The 14,891-nt window shown below is 38.4% G+C and overlaps 1 protein-coding gene and 1 long non-coding RNA gene across 3 annotated transcripts in view; both read left to right on the forward strand.

Moving 5' to 3' along the window:
• Nucleotides 1–14,335, forward strand: part of LOC111347563 (tyrosine-protein kinase receptor Tie-1) — a 35,030-nt gene extending 20,695 nt beyond the window's left edge. For both annotated transcript variants that reach the window (XM_088727670.1, XM_088727671.1), the window contains 16 exons: nt 2,817–3,071; nt 3,700–3,966; nt 4,691–4,984; nt 5,096–5,422; nt 5,978–6,091; nt 6,192–6,210; nt 7,565–7,592; nt 7,766–8,069; nt 8,718–8,828; nt 9,188–9,378; nt 9,663–9,785; nt 9,957–10,027; nt 10,238–10,278; nt 10,934–11,030; nt 12,961–13,060; nt 13,338–14,335. In XM_088727670.1, the coding sequence (XP_088583796.1) occupies nt 2,817–3,071; nt 3,700–3,966; nt 4,691–4,984; nt 5,096–5,422; nt 5,978–6,091; nt 6,192–6,210; nt 7,565–7,592; nt 7,766–8,069; nt 8,718–8,828; nt 9,188–9,378; nt 9,663–9,785; nt 9,957–10,027; nt 10,238–10,278; nt 10,934–11,030; nt 12,961–13,060; nt 13,338–13,403 (2,408 nt within the window). In that variant the 3' untranslated portion in view covers nt 13,404–14,335. The remainder of the gene's footprint in view (nt 1–2,816; nt 3,072–3,699; nt 3,967–4,690; nt 4,985–5,095; nt 5,423–5,977; nt 6,092–6,191; nt 6,211–7,564; nt 7,593–7,765; nt 8,070–8,717; nt 8,829–9,187; nt 9,379–9,662; nt 9,786–9,956; nt 10,028–10,237; nt 10,279–10,933; nt 11,031–12,960; nt 13,061–13,337) is intronic.
• On the forward strand, nt 11,511–12,600 carry LOC148726695 (uncharacterized). Its single transcript, XR_015989695.1, has 2 exons — nt 11,511–11,931; nt 12,461–12,600. It is a non-coding gene; the product is annotated as an uncharacterized LOC148726695 (long non-coding RNA).
• Nucleotides 14,336–14,891: the final 556 nt, after the last annotated feature.

Genomic DNA, 14,891 nt, shown 5'->3' on the forward strand with positions numbered 1-14,891 from the left:
ATGTGCACCTTGCAAACACTTCTAACTGCGGTCATTCAAGCGTACGATTTAATTGCTTCTTTCTTGATACACTTTGTATGCATAAAGCTAATCATTTAAAATTCGTTTTGATCCTCTTTTTGGTGGTTTTGACGGCCTTATTGCAAAAGCTCCGACTGCTTTTGATGAAATGAAGTCACCTAACACGGTAACGACTATAAATGGAAAAAGTGTAGTCGGGGATGTCCTGAGTTTTATGGAAATTGGTTGTCTCTGACTTTCGTTTCAGAAATAACAACAGTCAGAGGCAACTTAAGCAATTTACTGATGGCAGATTTTTGTACATATACAATTCTAGAAGACAAAGAGCCACACCTTTGAAAAAAAATTAGCAACGAGAAAGAATGGAATATAAAATCAGCACTGCAAGTTTTTCGAACAATATTCGAAGAAGAAGGAGGCTAATTTGATTTAATGTGGCAGAATCTGCAAAAGCGGTTGGTGCTTTCTTCTCAGACACTGCATTGAATTGTTTCTGACTTGCTTCTGAATTGTTTCTAACTTTGAAAAACTGGTGCTGCACGGCTATTCGCAGTTTACTAATCATCACTGAATTCAGAATTTCGGACAGAAAATAAGTGTCTGAAAAGTCCGTTGACCTGGTCTTCTCCTTTTCAGACTGCTCTATAGAAATCTCTTGAATCCTCATTTGTCTACTCGATGGGAGCTTTTTAAGGATGCTATTTGCGAAGAGGCAAAGCATGTCACTTGACACTGCTTGTCATGCTTTTCTCAGCAACGAAGTAACTATTACATTACAATGGAATTAGTTAGCATCGTTTGCTGCACGATATAGCCACTGGTGATGTAGATCGCGTAATTTCGATTACTACCTGCAAAACGGCTGACTGGATTAGAGTCGCCTTATACATATATAGCATTACTCAACTGAAGTAGCTAGTTTTTCTCACTGCCCAGGATTCTTTCTTTCCGCTGGGGTTGAAATTTAACTTTATTTTTCTGAAATGTTTTCTTCAAAAATGGTATGAGTGTTGGAACGTGTACCTGATGCTGTGGTTGACAATTATCATAACGATATTTACAGCTATTATCTTTCAAAAAATCCTGAAATTTCTCTGTAATGAATTTATTTCAAAGATGTCTGCCATTAGCATGGAAAAAAAGCATTAAATGTACAACTGACGTTGGAGAGGTATCAACTGTAATAAAGGTGCCCACCAAATAACCAGGTAGAATGCATTTCTAAGGTCGCAGAAGGGTTTATTGTGGACAACTTCGTCAAACCAGCAGTTATGAGTATCATTGACGACAGCCAATACGGGGGAATACCAAATTCCTCCACGACTATGGCCTTAATTAGCATGTTACATAATTGGTCTATTAACACTGATGGAAATAGCGCTACCGTAAGAACAATCTTATTTGATTATCGAAAGGCCTTTGATTTTATCGACCATGAAATTCTGATTAGAAAATTGCGTACTAAGTGTAAATTGCCAGTTAGTATTACCAATTGGATAGTTGATTCTCTTTCTGATAGATTACAAAGAATTAAGCTGGCTGCGGAGTGCTTTTCGGAGTGGGGATCTGTGCCCTCCGGTGTACCGCAGGGCTCAAAATTGGGCCCATGGTTATTTGCGCTTATGATAAATGACCTTGAAATCGCGTATCCACTATGGAAATACGTTGATGATACAAGAGCCTCGGAGATGGTACCAAAAGAGAGTGAAAGTCACGCCCAAAATATAGCAGATTGTGTTATTGAGTGGGCACGAGAAAATAGAGTTCACTTGAATTCTGATAAGTGCAAAGAGTTTCGGATCTCATTTTCTAAAAGGCCCGGGTTCTTTGATCCCATAGCAATTGAAGGCAAAGAGTTGGAGGTAGTTGATAACGTAAAACTCCTGGGCCTCCATATAGCTAGCGATTTGACCTGGAACAGTCATATATCAGAAGTAATCAAAAAGGCCAGTAAGAGGTTGTATTTTTAGTGCAACTAAAGAGAGCTAGGGTTCCCTTACAAGACCTAGTACTTTTCTTCACATCATGAGTAAGATCTGTAACAGAATACGCGATAACTGTCTTCTATAATGCGCTTCCGCAATATCTGAAGAATGAGCTTTTACGTATTGAGAAACGGTCAAAATCCATTATAACTGCGGGTGATTGCGCGGTTGCTAAAGATTTAGGAATACGACCTATCTTAGAGCATTACGAATTTCTATGTCAGAAGCTTTCTAAAGGTATCTTAGACAACTCTAGCCATAAGCTAAAGGCGCTTCTTCCACCCATACATAAACCCAGCTATAACTTCAAAAATAAGCGCCAATTTAATATGCCACGCCTTCGCACTTCCAGAACGATAACGCTTTTCTATTTGCCATGGCAAAGAAGTTTAATGGCTAGATTTTTATCGATACGATATCCTTTACTTTTGTTACGGTACGCGTGATAATGATAGTAATAATAATGTTGATGATAAGAATGTAGATACTTTTAATTAATTTACATTCATTTTAATTAATTTACATTTATTTTAATTAATTTACATTTATTTTAATTAATTTACAATTATAGCTAATATATTTTATTTAATTTATTATTATGTTATAATATTGTAAACTGCTGGTATAATACAATGCGTTATTAGATTTTTGAATTTTAAATTTTAAATTTTAAATTTCTTGGATTGTAAAAATGTGTAATTCAGCCCTTGGGCTGCAAATGCTTTTGAGATTAAACTATCTATCTAGTATGATAGTCATGTACTTTGTATGGATGCCACTCACCGACTCTTTACCGGTTCGTTCTTGCAGAGCCACCAAAGATAAGTCTTTCATCAGTGCAGGGAAGTTATCGGGAGGGAGCCTTCGTTAACGTCAACTGCACAGCATCCGGAATTCCAGAACCAGCTGTTACGTGGATCAGAGACGGAACAGCGATAAATGCAGGGAAGGGAGCGGCACTTTTGAAGTTCAACCGTCTTAGAAGAACAGATGACGGATGGTATTTATGTGTAGCAAACAACACGGCTGACACCATAATCAATCACTCTGTACTCCTGGTCTACTGTAAGTAATAACAGAGTTTTCTATAACAATTATAGGATTATTATCAATAAAATTCTGATATATAGGGCATAAATTGCGTTGCCTGGTAGTTGTGAAAATCGATGATTAAACGAGACCTGTGGAAATTATAATCCAATTAAGGTGCTTCTGAAGTCAAGGGGACGAGTTGAAAGGTTCTTACCATGTTATAAAAGCTAACCTTTAATATTACCATTACTATTATAATTCAAGGACGGTATTTTCCTTTAACGAAGAGTTCACAGCAGATGACCACATGTTTAGTGCATGTAAGTGCGATGAGACTGTGTCTATGCAAATGCTAAGGAAGTTGAACTTTTGATAAAAAGCACTATCATGAAATACTGTCACAGAAATTGTAAAATTCCAGACTAACAAGACAGTATCATCTCAGAATTTATTAATTGCTTCCTAAAATAACTCTTGAAATAGACATATATGACGCTTTGTAAATCAAAGTTCCACTTGCAAGTAATGGTAGCAGAGAAAGGGAATCAGCTAGGAATCCGAACAAATAAATGTGCTAATACTAGTGTGAAGAGGTTTCCAATATTCCTAGCAAGTGTTGGTTCCCTTTTGTAACTCAAATGACTTCTTGTTCACTTTTCAGACCCTCCAATTATAGAAAATGTGACCATTTCATCCAGTAAGTCTAGTATTGGTCACACGGTGACTTTGAAGTGTTCTTCAGACGGTGTTCCCACACCAATACTCACCTGGTACAAACCAAATGGAATGAAAATCCACAGAATCAGAGCCAGAGAAAACAAAGCGCAAGTGACGCTCAGGAAAGATCAAGATTTTGGTGATTACAAGTGCATTGCTGCCAATGGACTGAGTCCTTCTGACGACAGAATAGTAAAAATAACACAGATAAGTAAGATTTAGTTGTGGCAAAGCGTCAGTCATGTCATCATGGAAAGCAGTTTTCAGGCAAAAAAAAAAAAAAAACTGGAACTGACTAAAAGTATGATTTCGTATCTCTTCTGCTGAGCGCTAATTAGGGAACTGGAAAACATCTACGTTTCTTAATTAGCGCAATACTATTATCATACAAATTTAGTTTGATCAAAAGTTTATATGTAACCTAGCAAATAAGATGCGAAATGAGTCAAAGGAATGTTGACAGGGTTGAGACGCGTGTGAAATCAGTACAGTAAAATAGACCTTTCGTGCACTTCCATTTTTATTTCGTAAACTTGACTGATTCGGTAAGAATCACAGACAATCAGAGTTACGACAGCAATAACACTTCCCAAGGATCAGTTCTAAGATTTTCTTTTGGCAAAACCTATGCAATGGCGACATTGTAACCCAACAGCATTTAATTGATTATCACTTGTCTCAACGAGTGGCTTATTGTTTTCGAAATGATCAAACCGTAGGCTAAAAACAAAAAGCTCTATCAAAGGGTTCATGTCAGTGTCTTCCCAAAAACACCATGTAAGCTTTCTCAGCTTCGACCATTGATTTAGCTCTATCAAGTAAGCAGGATATTTTAACACTTTACTCGAGGTGTTCGTTATCGATATGTTATACCTTTAAATTTTCATTTGATTATAGAATAGTGGATATACAATGTTTTTCTTTACCGTTTTTAGAGAAACCAGGTGCACCATCCATAGTATCATCAGAAGATGGTATCCAGGCCAGTTCACTAACAGTGCGATGGACTGCACCAGTTGATGATGGCGGGAGTCCTATCACAGGATACACGGTGATTATACTAAAGGGTGACACTGAGATAAACAGTGTCAATATTAGTGATCCTGTTAAAACAAGTTACACTTTTTGGGGCTTGGAGAGAGCTACAAACTATGCAGTACAACTGTTTGCAAGGAATGCTATTTTTGAAGGCGATCCTGTTGTAACCACGGTGAAGACAAGGTTTGAAGGTAAGCAATAGCTGTAAGGGAATACAAAGAGTGCGTCTATTTCCTTACCCTACTTAAAGGAAATTTGAATTTCAAACATTTGGTTATGTAATCTAAATTTGGACAATTTAGGTCCCCCGGCAGCAGTGGAAATATATGGCCGGCCCAGCGAAACAACAGATGGTGAAATCACCTTGAAGTGGAAGGAGCCAGAAGATAATGGACGAGAAATTACACAGTACACTGTGTACCAAAGATTAGTGACTGACGGGAAAGTAGGAGAGTGGATAGTCATAAGGAAGATCACGAAAGTTCCAGTTGGTGAATTGACACTCAAATTGGAGAGAGGCAAAGTATATGAATTTACAATCACTGCCACAAATGAACTTGGTGAAAGTTTGGTCGAAGAGACGAAGGTCAAAAGAGTGAAAGTTGTAGATCTACAAAACAACCAGAGAGGTAATGATGACATTAATCGAATATATTTTTTTTTGAAATCTGGCTTCTAGAGTCGCCTTTACACTAACGGAGCGGAGAATAAAGCTACGGAAAAAAATACTTCTGAAAAACACAAAACCCTGATCTATAGTTCTCTGGTTCTAGTTAAATAAATATCGAGCGAGCTTGACGCGTAAATACAATGGATAATTTCCTCTAAGTGTGTGCAGGGGTACCCCACCTCTCAAAAAGACTGTGCTCCTCTTCGTCAGCAACAGGAGTTATATCTTTCGTCCTTTAAATTGTTCAACGGTCCTTTGGGGATAATAGATATAGTCGGGCTTCTTGATTTGTTCACAGGCCTGAAGGCATCGGCCAATCTATTCTTCAAAATAGACCAATTTTTATATGAATTAATGAAAAGTTAGTATTTGGACTTTACCAGAGTCTCTTTCGGAACGCTATTTAGGGTAGAAAAAATACTTGGTATCACCAGCTGATCTCTAACACCTTTGTTATACAATGCTTTGTGCAAGTTGGCTAAAAAAAAGGGGTGAAATCTTTTTTTCTCCTCAGCTCACGAAGAATGCAAGTGCTCATGTCATGAGGTCATTTATATATCCATAATTGGAGTGCTTGCGTTAGTAATCCTTGTGTTGTTCATTTACATTATCTGGTTACACAAGAAAGGTAAATTTAATTTTTTTTCAAATGCATTTTGCTGTTTGGTCGGATAACAAATATTACTGCAGTGACTTATTGCAAATCTTCCACGCTTTTATTTTCATAGGCAGTGGAGGAAAGCATGGGTAGGATTTCTTTTTATAGTCATTAAGAATAGGTATCCACCAGGGAAAAACGACAACAACAATCAAATGATTACAAGAAAGCCCAGCTGTCCATTAATATCTATGAAAGGCTTTGGGGAACATATGTGATTTTTCTTGTGTTAGCTTTAGTTTTTAAGTGAGTTAATTTTTTTACCGATGACAAAAACACACACACCAAAATGTGTCCCTTTTACAAAAGCGAAATATATTTGTGTGAACTGCGGTTATGAGACGTATATGAGCACGATCCTTCGCAGTAAAGCACTATTTGAGCAATAGTGAAAATCAGACCTGAAAAAAATTTCAGGCCTGTACGGGATTCGAACCACTGACCTCTGCGATACTAGTGCAGCGCTCTACCAATTGAGCTAACAAGCCAACTGGGAGCAGGCCATCAAATGAATTCGACATAAACCCGTAGATGATAAATCAAACAACAACAAACATATGAAACATATGTGTGAACTGCGGTTATGAGACGTATATGAGCACGATCCTTCGCAGTAAAGCACTATTTGAGCAATAGTGAAAATCAGACCTGAAAAAAATTTCAGGCCTGTACGGGATTCGAACCACTGACCTCTGCGATACTAGTGCAGCGCTCTACCAATTGAGCTAACAAGCCAACTGGGAGCAGGCCATCAAATGAATTCGACATAAACCCGTAGATGATAAATCAAACAACAACAAACATATGAAACATATGTGTGAACTGCGGTTATGAGACGTATATGAGCACGATCCTTCGCAGTAAAGCACTATTTGAGCAATAGTGAAAATCAGACCTGAAAAAAAAAAAAAAAATTTCAGGCCTGTACGGGATTCGAACCACTGACCTCTGCGATACTAGTGCAGCGCTCTACCAATTGAGCTAACAAGCCAACTGGGAGCAGGCCATCAAATGAATTCGACATAAACCCGTAGATGATAAATCAAACAACAAAAAAAAAAAGAAACATATGTGTGAACTGCGGTTATGAGGTACTGCACTAGTATCGATACTGCGATACTGCACTAGTATCGCAGAGGTCAGTGGTTCGAATCCCGTACAGGCCTGAAATTTTTTTTTCAGGTCTGATTTTCACTATTGCTCAAATAGTGCTTTACTGCGAAGGATCGTGCTCATATACGCGAAATATATTATGAGGAAAATATGCTAGAAAATATAAAAGCAGTCCGCTGAAGATAAATGTAGTTTGAAATAGCTGAAAAAAAAAAAAAAAAGAAGTCGTCTTCACAGATTATCAGTTAGACAGGAGATACGGCGGGAAAGAAACAAATGACTTAAACTGGACCATCTCCGTAACATGTGTCCCTTTATTGTTCATTGCAGGGTGTATGAAGATGAAGGTAACTATGAGGTAAATCCTTTAACGTTGAAAAAAAGATGGAATCATATAAACAATGACAGGGTGATATAACCTCAGCCAGCTTCAACACTAAGTCGAAAGTTCTGGTCTCTATCATCTTTACCTCCATTCATGGAAATACCTAATGGTAAATATCACATTGATGTCTCCCTGATTATTTTCAGAACGATATGGAGTTAAAAGACTTGGAACTAAGTTGTCCTGATTCAGGTGAGTTTGCCCAGCACCCCGCAGAGTACATGGATATAAACGAAACAAGCTTGGATGACACTCAAACTCAAGCCGCTGGCCAAGTTGCTAATTACGCGCCACTTCATCCATCAACGCGCTCCTGGGAAGTGTCAAGGGATCATGTGACAATAGAAAAAATCATTGGTAAAGGTGCTTTCGGCCAGGTGGCAAAGGGAACGGCCACAGACCTTCGCGGAAGGCCTGCGAGAACAACGGTAGCCATCAAAATGCTTAAAGGTAAAGCTTTACCCTTTTGCGAACGAGAGTTCACAAAAGTTTTACTATTCGGTCACATGTACAGTTAGGAGGAATATGTCTTGAGAATAGTTAGCTAAAATTCGATACAGTTCCTTTGAAGGAAACATTCCCTCTTTCCTCCATGTTAAATGTAATGGGAGGCGGCGTGGCCGAGTGGTTAGGGTGCTGGACATGTAATCCGGTGTCTTGGTTTCAAGTCCTTCACCCATTGGATTCATTGGATTTGTTCTCGGTTGCCCCCTCGTTCAACTCCTCGTCTGCGCTCTGTAATAGCCCACTAGTCTGCCTCCTGCCAGTGGTGATTTTTAAGCACTTAGTCTACATTATGGCTTGAAAGCCCGTTAGGGGGAGCTTCAATTTACGTATTTATTATTAATTACTATTATTAATGATACCAAACCTGGATCGCAACAGAAACTGACGAGGTTTACAGGCCCTACTTTTCATGTGTCCTTTTTTTGTTCGCTTTTACTACATTATGCGTCCTAAAGAATTACTGAAACTTTCATTGGTTTCTCCAAGTTTCACATGACTCGGAAACAGCAAAGTAATTTCCATTTTTTTTACCTTTAACATTTTAATGAGTGATTCAAATAAGTAGAGATGATTGTGGAAATTCATCTTAAGATGACACTTCAGAATCGGACACGAGGGACCTGGTAAACGAACTTGAAACGATGAAACAGCTTAAACCGCATCCGAACGTCATAAAACTTCTGGGATGTGTTACAGAAATTGGTGAGTTGTTTCCTTTAGCTGTTCAGTGTGAAATGTATATTTTACAACGCAAATAAGGTAAACTAAATAGAAGCATACCTTGTTATCTCTATAAAAATGGATAAAGGCTGATAGTTTCTAAAGAAACTGTTTGGGGCTGCGTCGGTGGGGGTAACGAAATAATTTGGATATATCAACAAAGTTGAAATGGTAAATTGGCCACCGTAATGATTACAAAAGCTGGCGTTTCGAGCGTTAGCCCTTCGACGCAGCGTATGACGTTATATATAGCGTTATATAGAGCGTTATATAGAGCTCCTCTCTCAGTTGAACCGCTTTCTTTCTTTCTTCCTTTTTTTAATGTTTTTATTTTTTCTTAGAGCCTCTGTTGGTGTTGATCGAATATGTTCCGTTTGGAGATTTACTGGGTTACCTGAGAAAGAGCCGTGGATTAAATGATACTTACTTCAAAGACCCGGATATAAAACCACGAACGAATCTGACGTCACAGCAGCTGATAAAGTTTGCTCGGCAGATCGCTGATGGAATGAGTTACTTGTCCTCAAAATCTGTGAGTTTTTATCACAAAAACGTCAGAAAAGTTAGTCAAATCCTAGTGTATGCAATCCCAGATGTCTTAGTTTGCGATGCGATGGCCACAGTTTTTTTATGACATTTTTTTAGGCGGCTGCTGATAGTTCAAGCATGAGACGGCAATGTCCACAAAAGATGGTTGACAGCGGTGTTACGTACAATCCTGATAACCGAGTTATAAAAACTACTGAATAGTTTATGATTTAGAATGGAGGTCTCATAGTAATCACATTAGATTTATTATTATTTTCCTGTGGTTAGATCATCCACCGAGACCTTGCAGCCCGTAATGTGTTGGTCGGGGAAAACGAAACATGTAAAGTAACAGATTTTGGAATGACCAGGGAGGTACAGCAAGAAAATGTTTATGAAAAAAAGACAAAGGTAATTTGAAAAATTAGTTTAACTTTATTACACTGATTAAAGCTATAATTTGAAATTCTGGTTTAAGTCCCCTCGAACTTCAAAATATTTTTTTATGGAATCTTAAAGCTCAATTTTTTATGTTATGTTGTTAAATGAAAACTCTTCGTAAAGTAACTATAAATTCCTAAGGGTCGTCTTCCAGTAAAGTGGACAGCTTACGAGGCGTTGTTGTATGGCACATATACCACCAAAAGTGATGTGTAAGTACAGGCGTTTATTATTTGTTATGATATATCGCTACGCATTCAATTTGAGTGCGAAAAGTAAATCCTGCCAACTAGTCTGCACACATACACATAGCATCAAGCTCAGTTCCAAGAGTCATTAGTCGACCTTCCAGCGTTTGTCACATTTCCTGTTCTTAAGAACGCTCCTTATGTTTATGTCATGTTTCTCCCATTACCTTCTAGATGGAGCTATGGAGTTCTCCTTTATGAGATTTTCACAATAGGTAACGATTTATTTCACGCGAAATCTATAGTGAAAAACAAAGAAGGATACTAAAGACTGGTTAGAGCGCCGGATTGTGTTGTGCGGGAGGTCGAGGGTTCGAGCCCCGGCCGGACCAATACTCATGGTCTTAAAATAATTGAGGAGAATTTGCTACCTTTCCATAATATCAAAAAATGGATAGATATTCTAGTCTTCTCAGACAAGGACCAATAAACCGTAGGCCCCGTCTCCTGCAGGGTTAGGGGTAGGAGACGTTAATTTACTGTGTGGGGGATGTCCTCCCTTGGGGTGGGATGGGTGGGTTTACTTGGCCCGCAGTAATTGGCGCAAGCTGTTGAGGTGTCCCTGCCTGTCGGCGAAGCTAATAAACTAACCTTTTTTATCTTGAATACCAATGTAGAATGCTGAGACCAAAACTCCGCTGTTTAAAGCAAAGAAATTATACGAAAGCGATGAAGTTGCATAAGCAGTGCGGCCGTAGTTGCATTAGTATACGGCCCTCTGCGTGCTTCTACAAATAAAAAGAAAAAATACATTTTTGTTCTTTTTTTTTAACTTTGTTGCCATGAATTTTACACATCTAAACAGGATTCATTTGTAATCTGTTATCTTTTACGCCATAAGAAACAAAATAATATTTACATAATTTCCAGGTGGTTCTCCGTATCCACGGATGGATGGCAAGAAAATTGCGAAACTACTTCAGCAGGACTACAGAATGCCTAAACCACAACATGTGGATGATGAGTTGTAAGTATTCTATACTGTTCTCACCTTTTACTTTGGTTTGTCGTCATCACACTCCAAGAGTTATTTCGCGCCATGACTGTGAGTTAAAGCCACTTTTAACTGGTATCCAAGTTAAACAAGGACCCTGACTATAAAAGGGATAGCTCCTCCCCCGTCTTGTAACGCAATCTTTGCTTCCATGGCTAATCGAAGATGGCTGACTAATGGAAGGTGAAGGAGGAAAAAGTGATTTGTACACGAAGACCGATATCCTAGTCTTGTTTCAATTGATTTCCACTTGAAAATGTTTTTATTGACGATGAAAAAGGGACGAATGGAGAAATACTGATCTTCATTTGCAAAACTCAAAAAATTAGGCTATCGCAATTTGAATTTCGCGCTCCTAACGGCTCCTCCAATCGCGAGATGGTCGTACTGGCCCTCTGACTCCCCTCCGTTTGCCTCAACTTCTTGAGCCGTCGATATCATTGACTAGAGGATCTCAGTACTGTGACATGCTCAGAGAGAGTGGTTTTCATGTACATATATATACATTTATGTACATGTATGCAAATGTGTGTGCGTGTATGTTGCGACATAACTCATCTTCCACTTCGAATTGATCCATTTTGCGGTTGCTACAGTCGCGCAGTAACTAGTCTTTAGCTGTAAAATTGCATTTTATTTTGCCATGGCGGATTTTCCATCAAAAAAAGCCAAAATAGCGGCGCGAGGTCTACGAGTCCGTTATACACTGGAGCTGGCGGTCGAACCCGGAATAGAAGAGCGATTGGAAAGCGTGAAGACAAGAATTCAGCGGTTGAAGGAACGCCTTCATTTAGCGAGTCGAACACCGATGGCAAATGTTATTTTGATGGAACGACTCTTAGACTTATTCGAATGGTCTGAACAAAGAGGTATGGTAAGTGAAAGTAACTCCTCTTTGTTTACATCTTGCTCGTTCGCTCAGGCTTCTTATCTCGCCAGCGACGCGGCCACCCAAACCGACATAAACGGGTCCAATGTTTTATCGCACGTTTTGAGTTATGGAGAGAAAAAGCTTCAAAAAAGGAAAAAAAAATAGAGCGAAGTTCGAGAATAGGTCCCTTTGAAAGGAACATAGTTTTCTAAGTATTTTGACACGGCACTATGTAGGATATTTTTTGCCTGAACATTTTAGACGCGCGTTGCAACGAGAAGCCTATTTCACTAGCTACTTATGAAAAGGTCGAGGTTTTCAATAGTTCTTGAGGCCCGTTCAGGCAATATAGCCGATGATAATTTGTTTTCCATCGGATTTCAGTCAACCAGACATGTTTCCAATCCGTGACCGAAATTATTTTATATGAGCACCCACGGGATTCGTATTTCAACACCACATATTCCGTTGGAGAAATGGCGCGCGATTCAAATAAAAATTCTATCCAACGTGATCTCTTGTTTAATTGCAGAGGAGTTCTTGTATAAGTGTCACATGAAATCCCGTAGACAAAACGTCGAAGAAACTAACCACTTTATTACAACAATACAAAACCGGTATGAGAAGAGGATTTTTGTGAAAGATAATAAAGGTCATAAAAGCTAGTCCTCACCGCTAGCCCTCTGGCCGTTTGCCTTCCTTACAGAAATGACACCGCAAGCGGGTGTACATTCCGTGGAGCCAACTGAGTGGAGCCGATCATCTTTTCTTTGCCGTAAACGAAAATGGCAAAATTCGTAGAAGTTTGAGATATGCACTGGCTGCAAGTGACCTTTCGGTTACAATAGTTTTGCCGATATCGCACGGTCACGGACTGGTTGATGTCGACAGTTCGGTGTCAGGGGTGAAATGACTGACGGCTTGCCCAGGGCAAAAGTCCTTTTATAGTCAGGGTCCTTGTTTAAATGATTCTTGAAAACAAGAATAAATTTTTCTTTGTTGATTAAAAGTATTCCTCTTGCTAAATACCAGGTACCAGATCATGATGAGATGTTGGCAAAATGACCCGGATGTTCGACCAGCATTTACTGAGTTAAGAAACCAGCTTAAGGACATGGAGGCGAAACACAAGGTGAGAATTATAATAATCGTGGCACCATTTGACTTTCATTATGGCTCGATTAAATCTTAACTACCTATCCTTTCGTAAATCAGTAGATTGCATTTAGACCATTCACTTTATTCATGCCACAAGATAAATTCTATTTATCAAATGATTTGATCATTCAAATTGGCCAACATAAGTAGTCTCAAGAACTGACGTTTCGAGCGATAGCTCAGGTAATATGTAAGGTTACACAGTCACTTTTGATTGTCTCATGAATTTGTTGTTTTTTTTCCCTCCACAGAGGCTGATTAACATGAAAATGTACGACGAGCAGTTGTACGCAAACGTTGAGGACTTAAACGTATAGTCATCAATCTCTCGTATATTGACTAACGCAGTTTTTGCAAAAAACCTGCAGTTTCTTGCTCGTTATTGGACTGAAATTAAAAGTTGTTCGATTAAAAAAAAAAAGACTTAGATTCAAGAGCCACAGCAATAGATCCATTACAGTAAGTCAGAGTGTATACAGTACTAGTCTAATCTAATTCCTTTCAAATCCCTTTGATGATAAAGAGGCCTTTTTGTAACAGCTTTTAATTTCTTGTATACGTAGTTTTTTGTATGTGTAATTTTTTTGAGGGGGGGGGGGGGTAGATGTAAAAAGAAATCAGACATGATCATACACATCAGGAAACTCTAATGTCTGCATATCTAAATTAGAAATGATGATGGTCGTATCGTAAACACCATGTTATGGTCTAACTTCTAAAACGAGCTGCAAAATTTGTATTATAGGTTAGTCATCTGGCTCTTTTAAAAAGTGCATTTGCCTGATTTACAAGGCTAGGAGGGTTGGAGTGCGGCGGAGATTAGAGAGTCCTTCCTTTTTCAATTTTCACACAGTTCATCATGAGACGGTCTCTGTAAATGCGCCGGTCCGATGCATTTCAGCTTAAAAAAGTCCATTTCTAAATATGGGAAGCAAAACAATCCTCAAACGAGGGGTTTGTGGAACAACGAGTTTTTCTTTGCAACGTGCATAGATGTTAACGTGACATGGAGCATCACCTCGTATTCTTGTCTCTGAAACCACACTATCCTTTAGTCTTGTTTCAAAAAGTTAACATTTTAATCATGGTGACATTTCCTTTAAAAAAACTAATCTGATTCAATACCTAATAACGTCTTCCTTGAACTGTTAAGTCAGTATTTTTAGGCCTTGAAACACTAACAAACCTGTTTTCCTCTCTGAGTGTATGATTTTTTTGCAAGGTTTAAATAAAACATTTTTGCAATTGATTCACATGTATTAATAAGTAATCTCATAATTTTTCTTGTGCAGTTTTCCGGGGATATATAAACGATTGAATTTTTTTTTCATTGACCAAGAATTGCACACCCCCTTAGTTTTTGAAAAAAAAAAAAAAAAAAAAAAAAAAATTCAAGCTTGGCAGGCCTGCAGAGGTTTTCACGTATTAAAAGAAAATTAGAACAGAATCGGGGTACTTTTGGAGATTCTGAGATTTAACGCTGATTAAACAAATCATTGTATTTGGTTCCGTTTGGCAATTTTGCCTGGCACGACATTATTTTTTCCTCTTAGCTAAGGAGCAGATAACTATATGTGTATTTATTAAAGAAATTAATTGGGTTGCATTGGATTGAGCTTTCGATTATAGCGTACGAGCTTGATTGTATAACGCTAGTAGTAGCCTTTTTAAAAGTGGGTCACAATATCATGTTATATGTAACACAAAATTGTAATTAATTTTGGATTAAAATCAGTAACCCGGTCTATTAGTCTTAGCATAAAGTATAACATTCAGTCATGTGTAAGGTTCAGTTGATCCCTCAA

This window comes from Stylophora pistillata, chromosome 7, assembly GCF_964205215.1.
Source record: "Stylophora pistillata chromosome 7, jaStyPist1.2, whole genome shotgun sequence".
In the NCBI taxonomy this organism is placed as follows: domain Eukaryota; kingdom Metazoa; phylum Cnidaria; class Anthozoa; order Scleractinia; family Pocilloporidae; genus Stylophora; species Stylophora pistillata.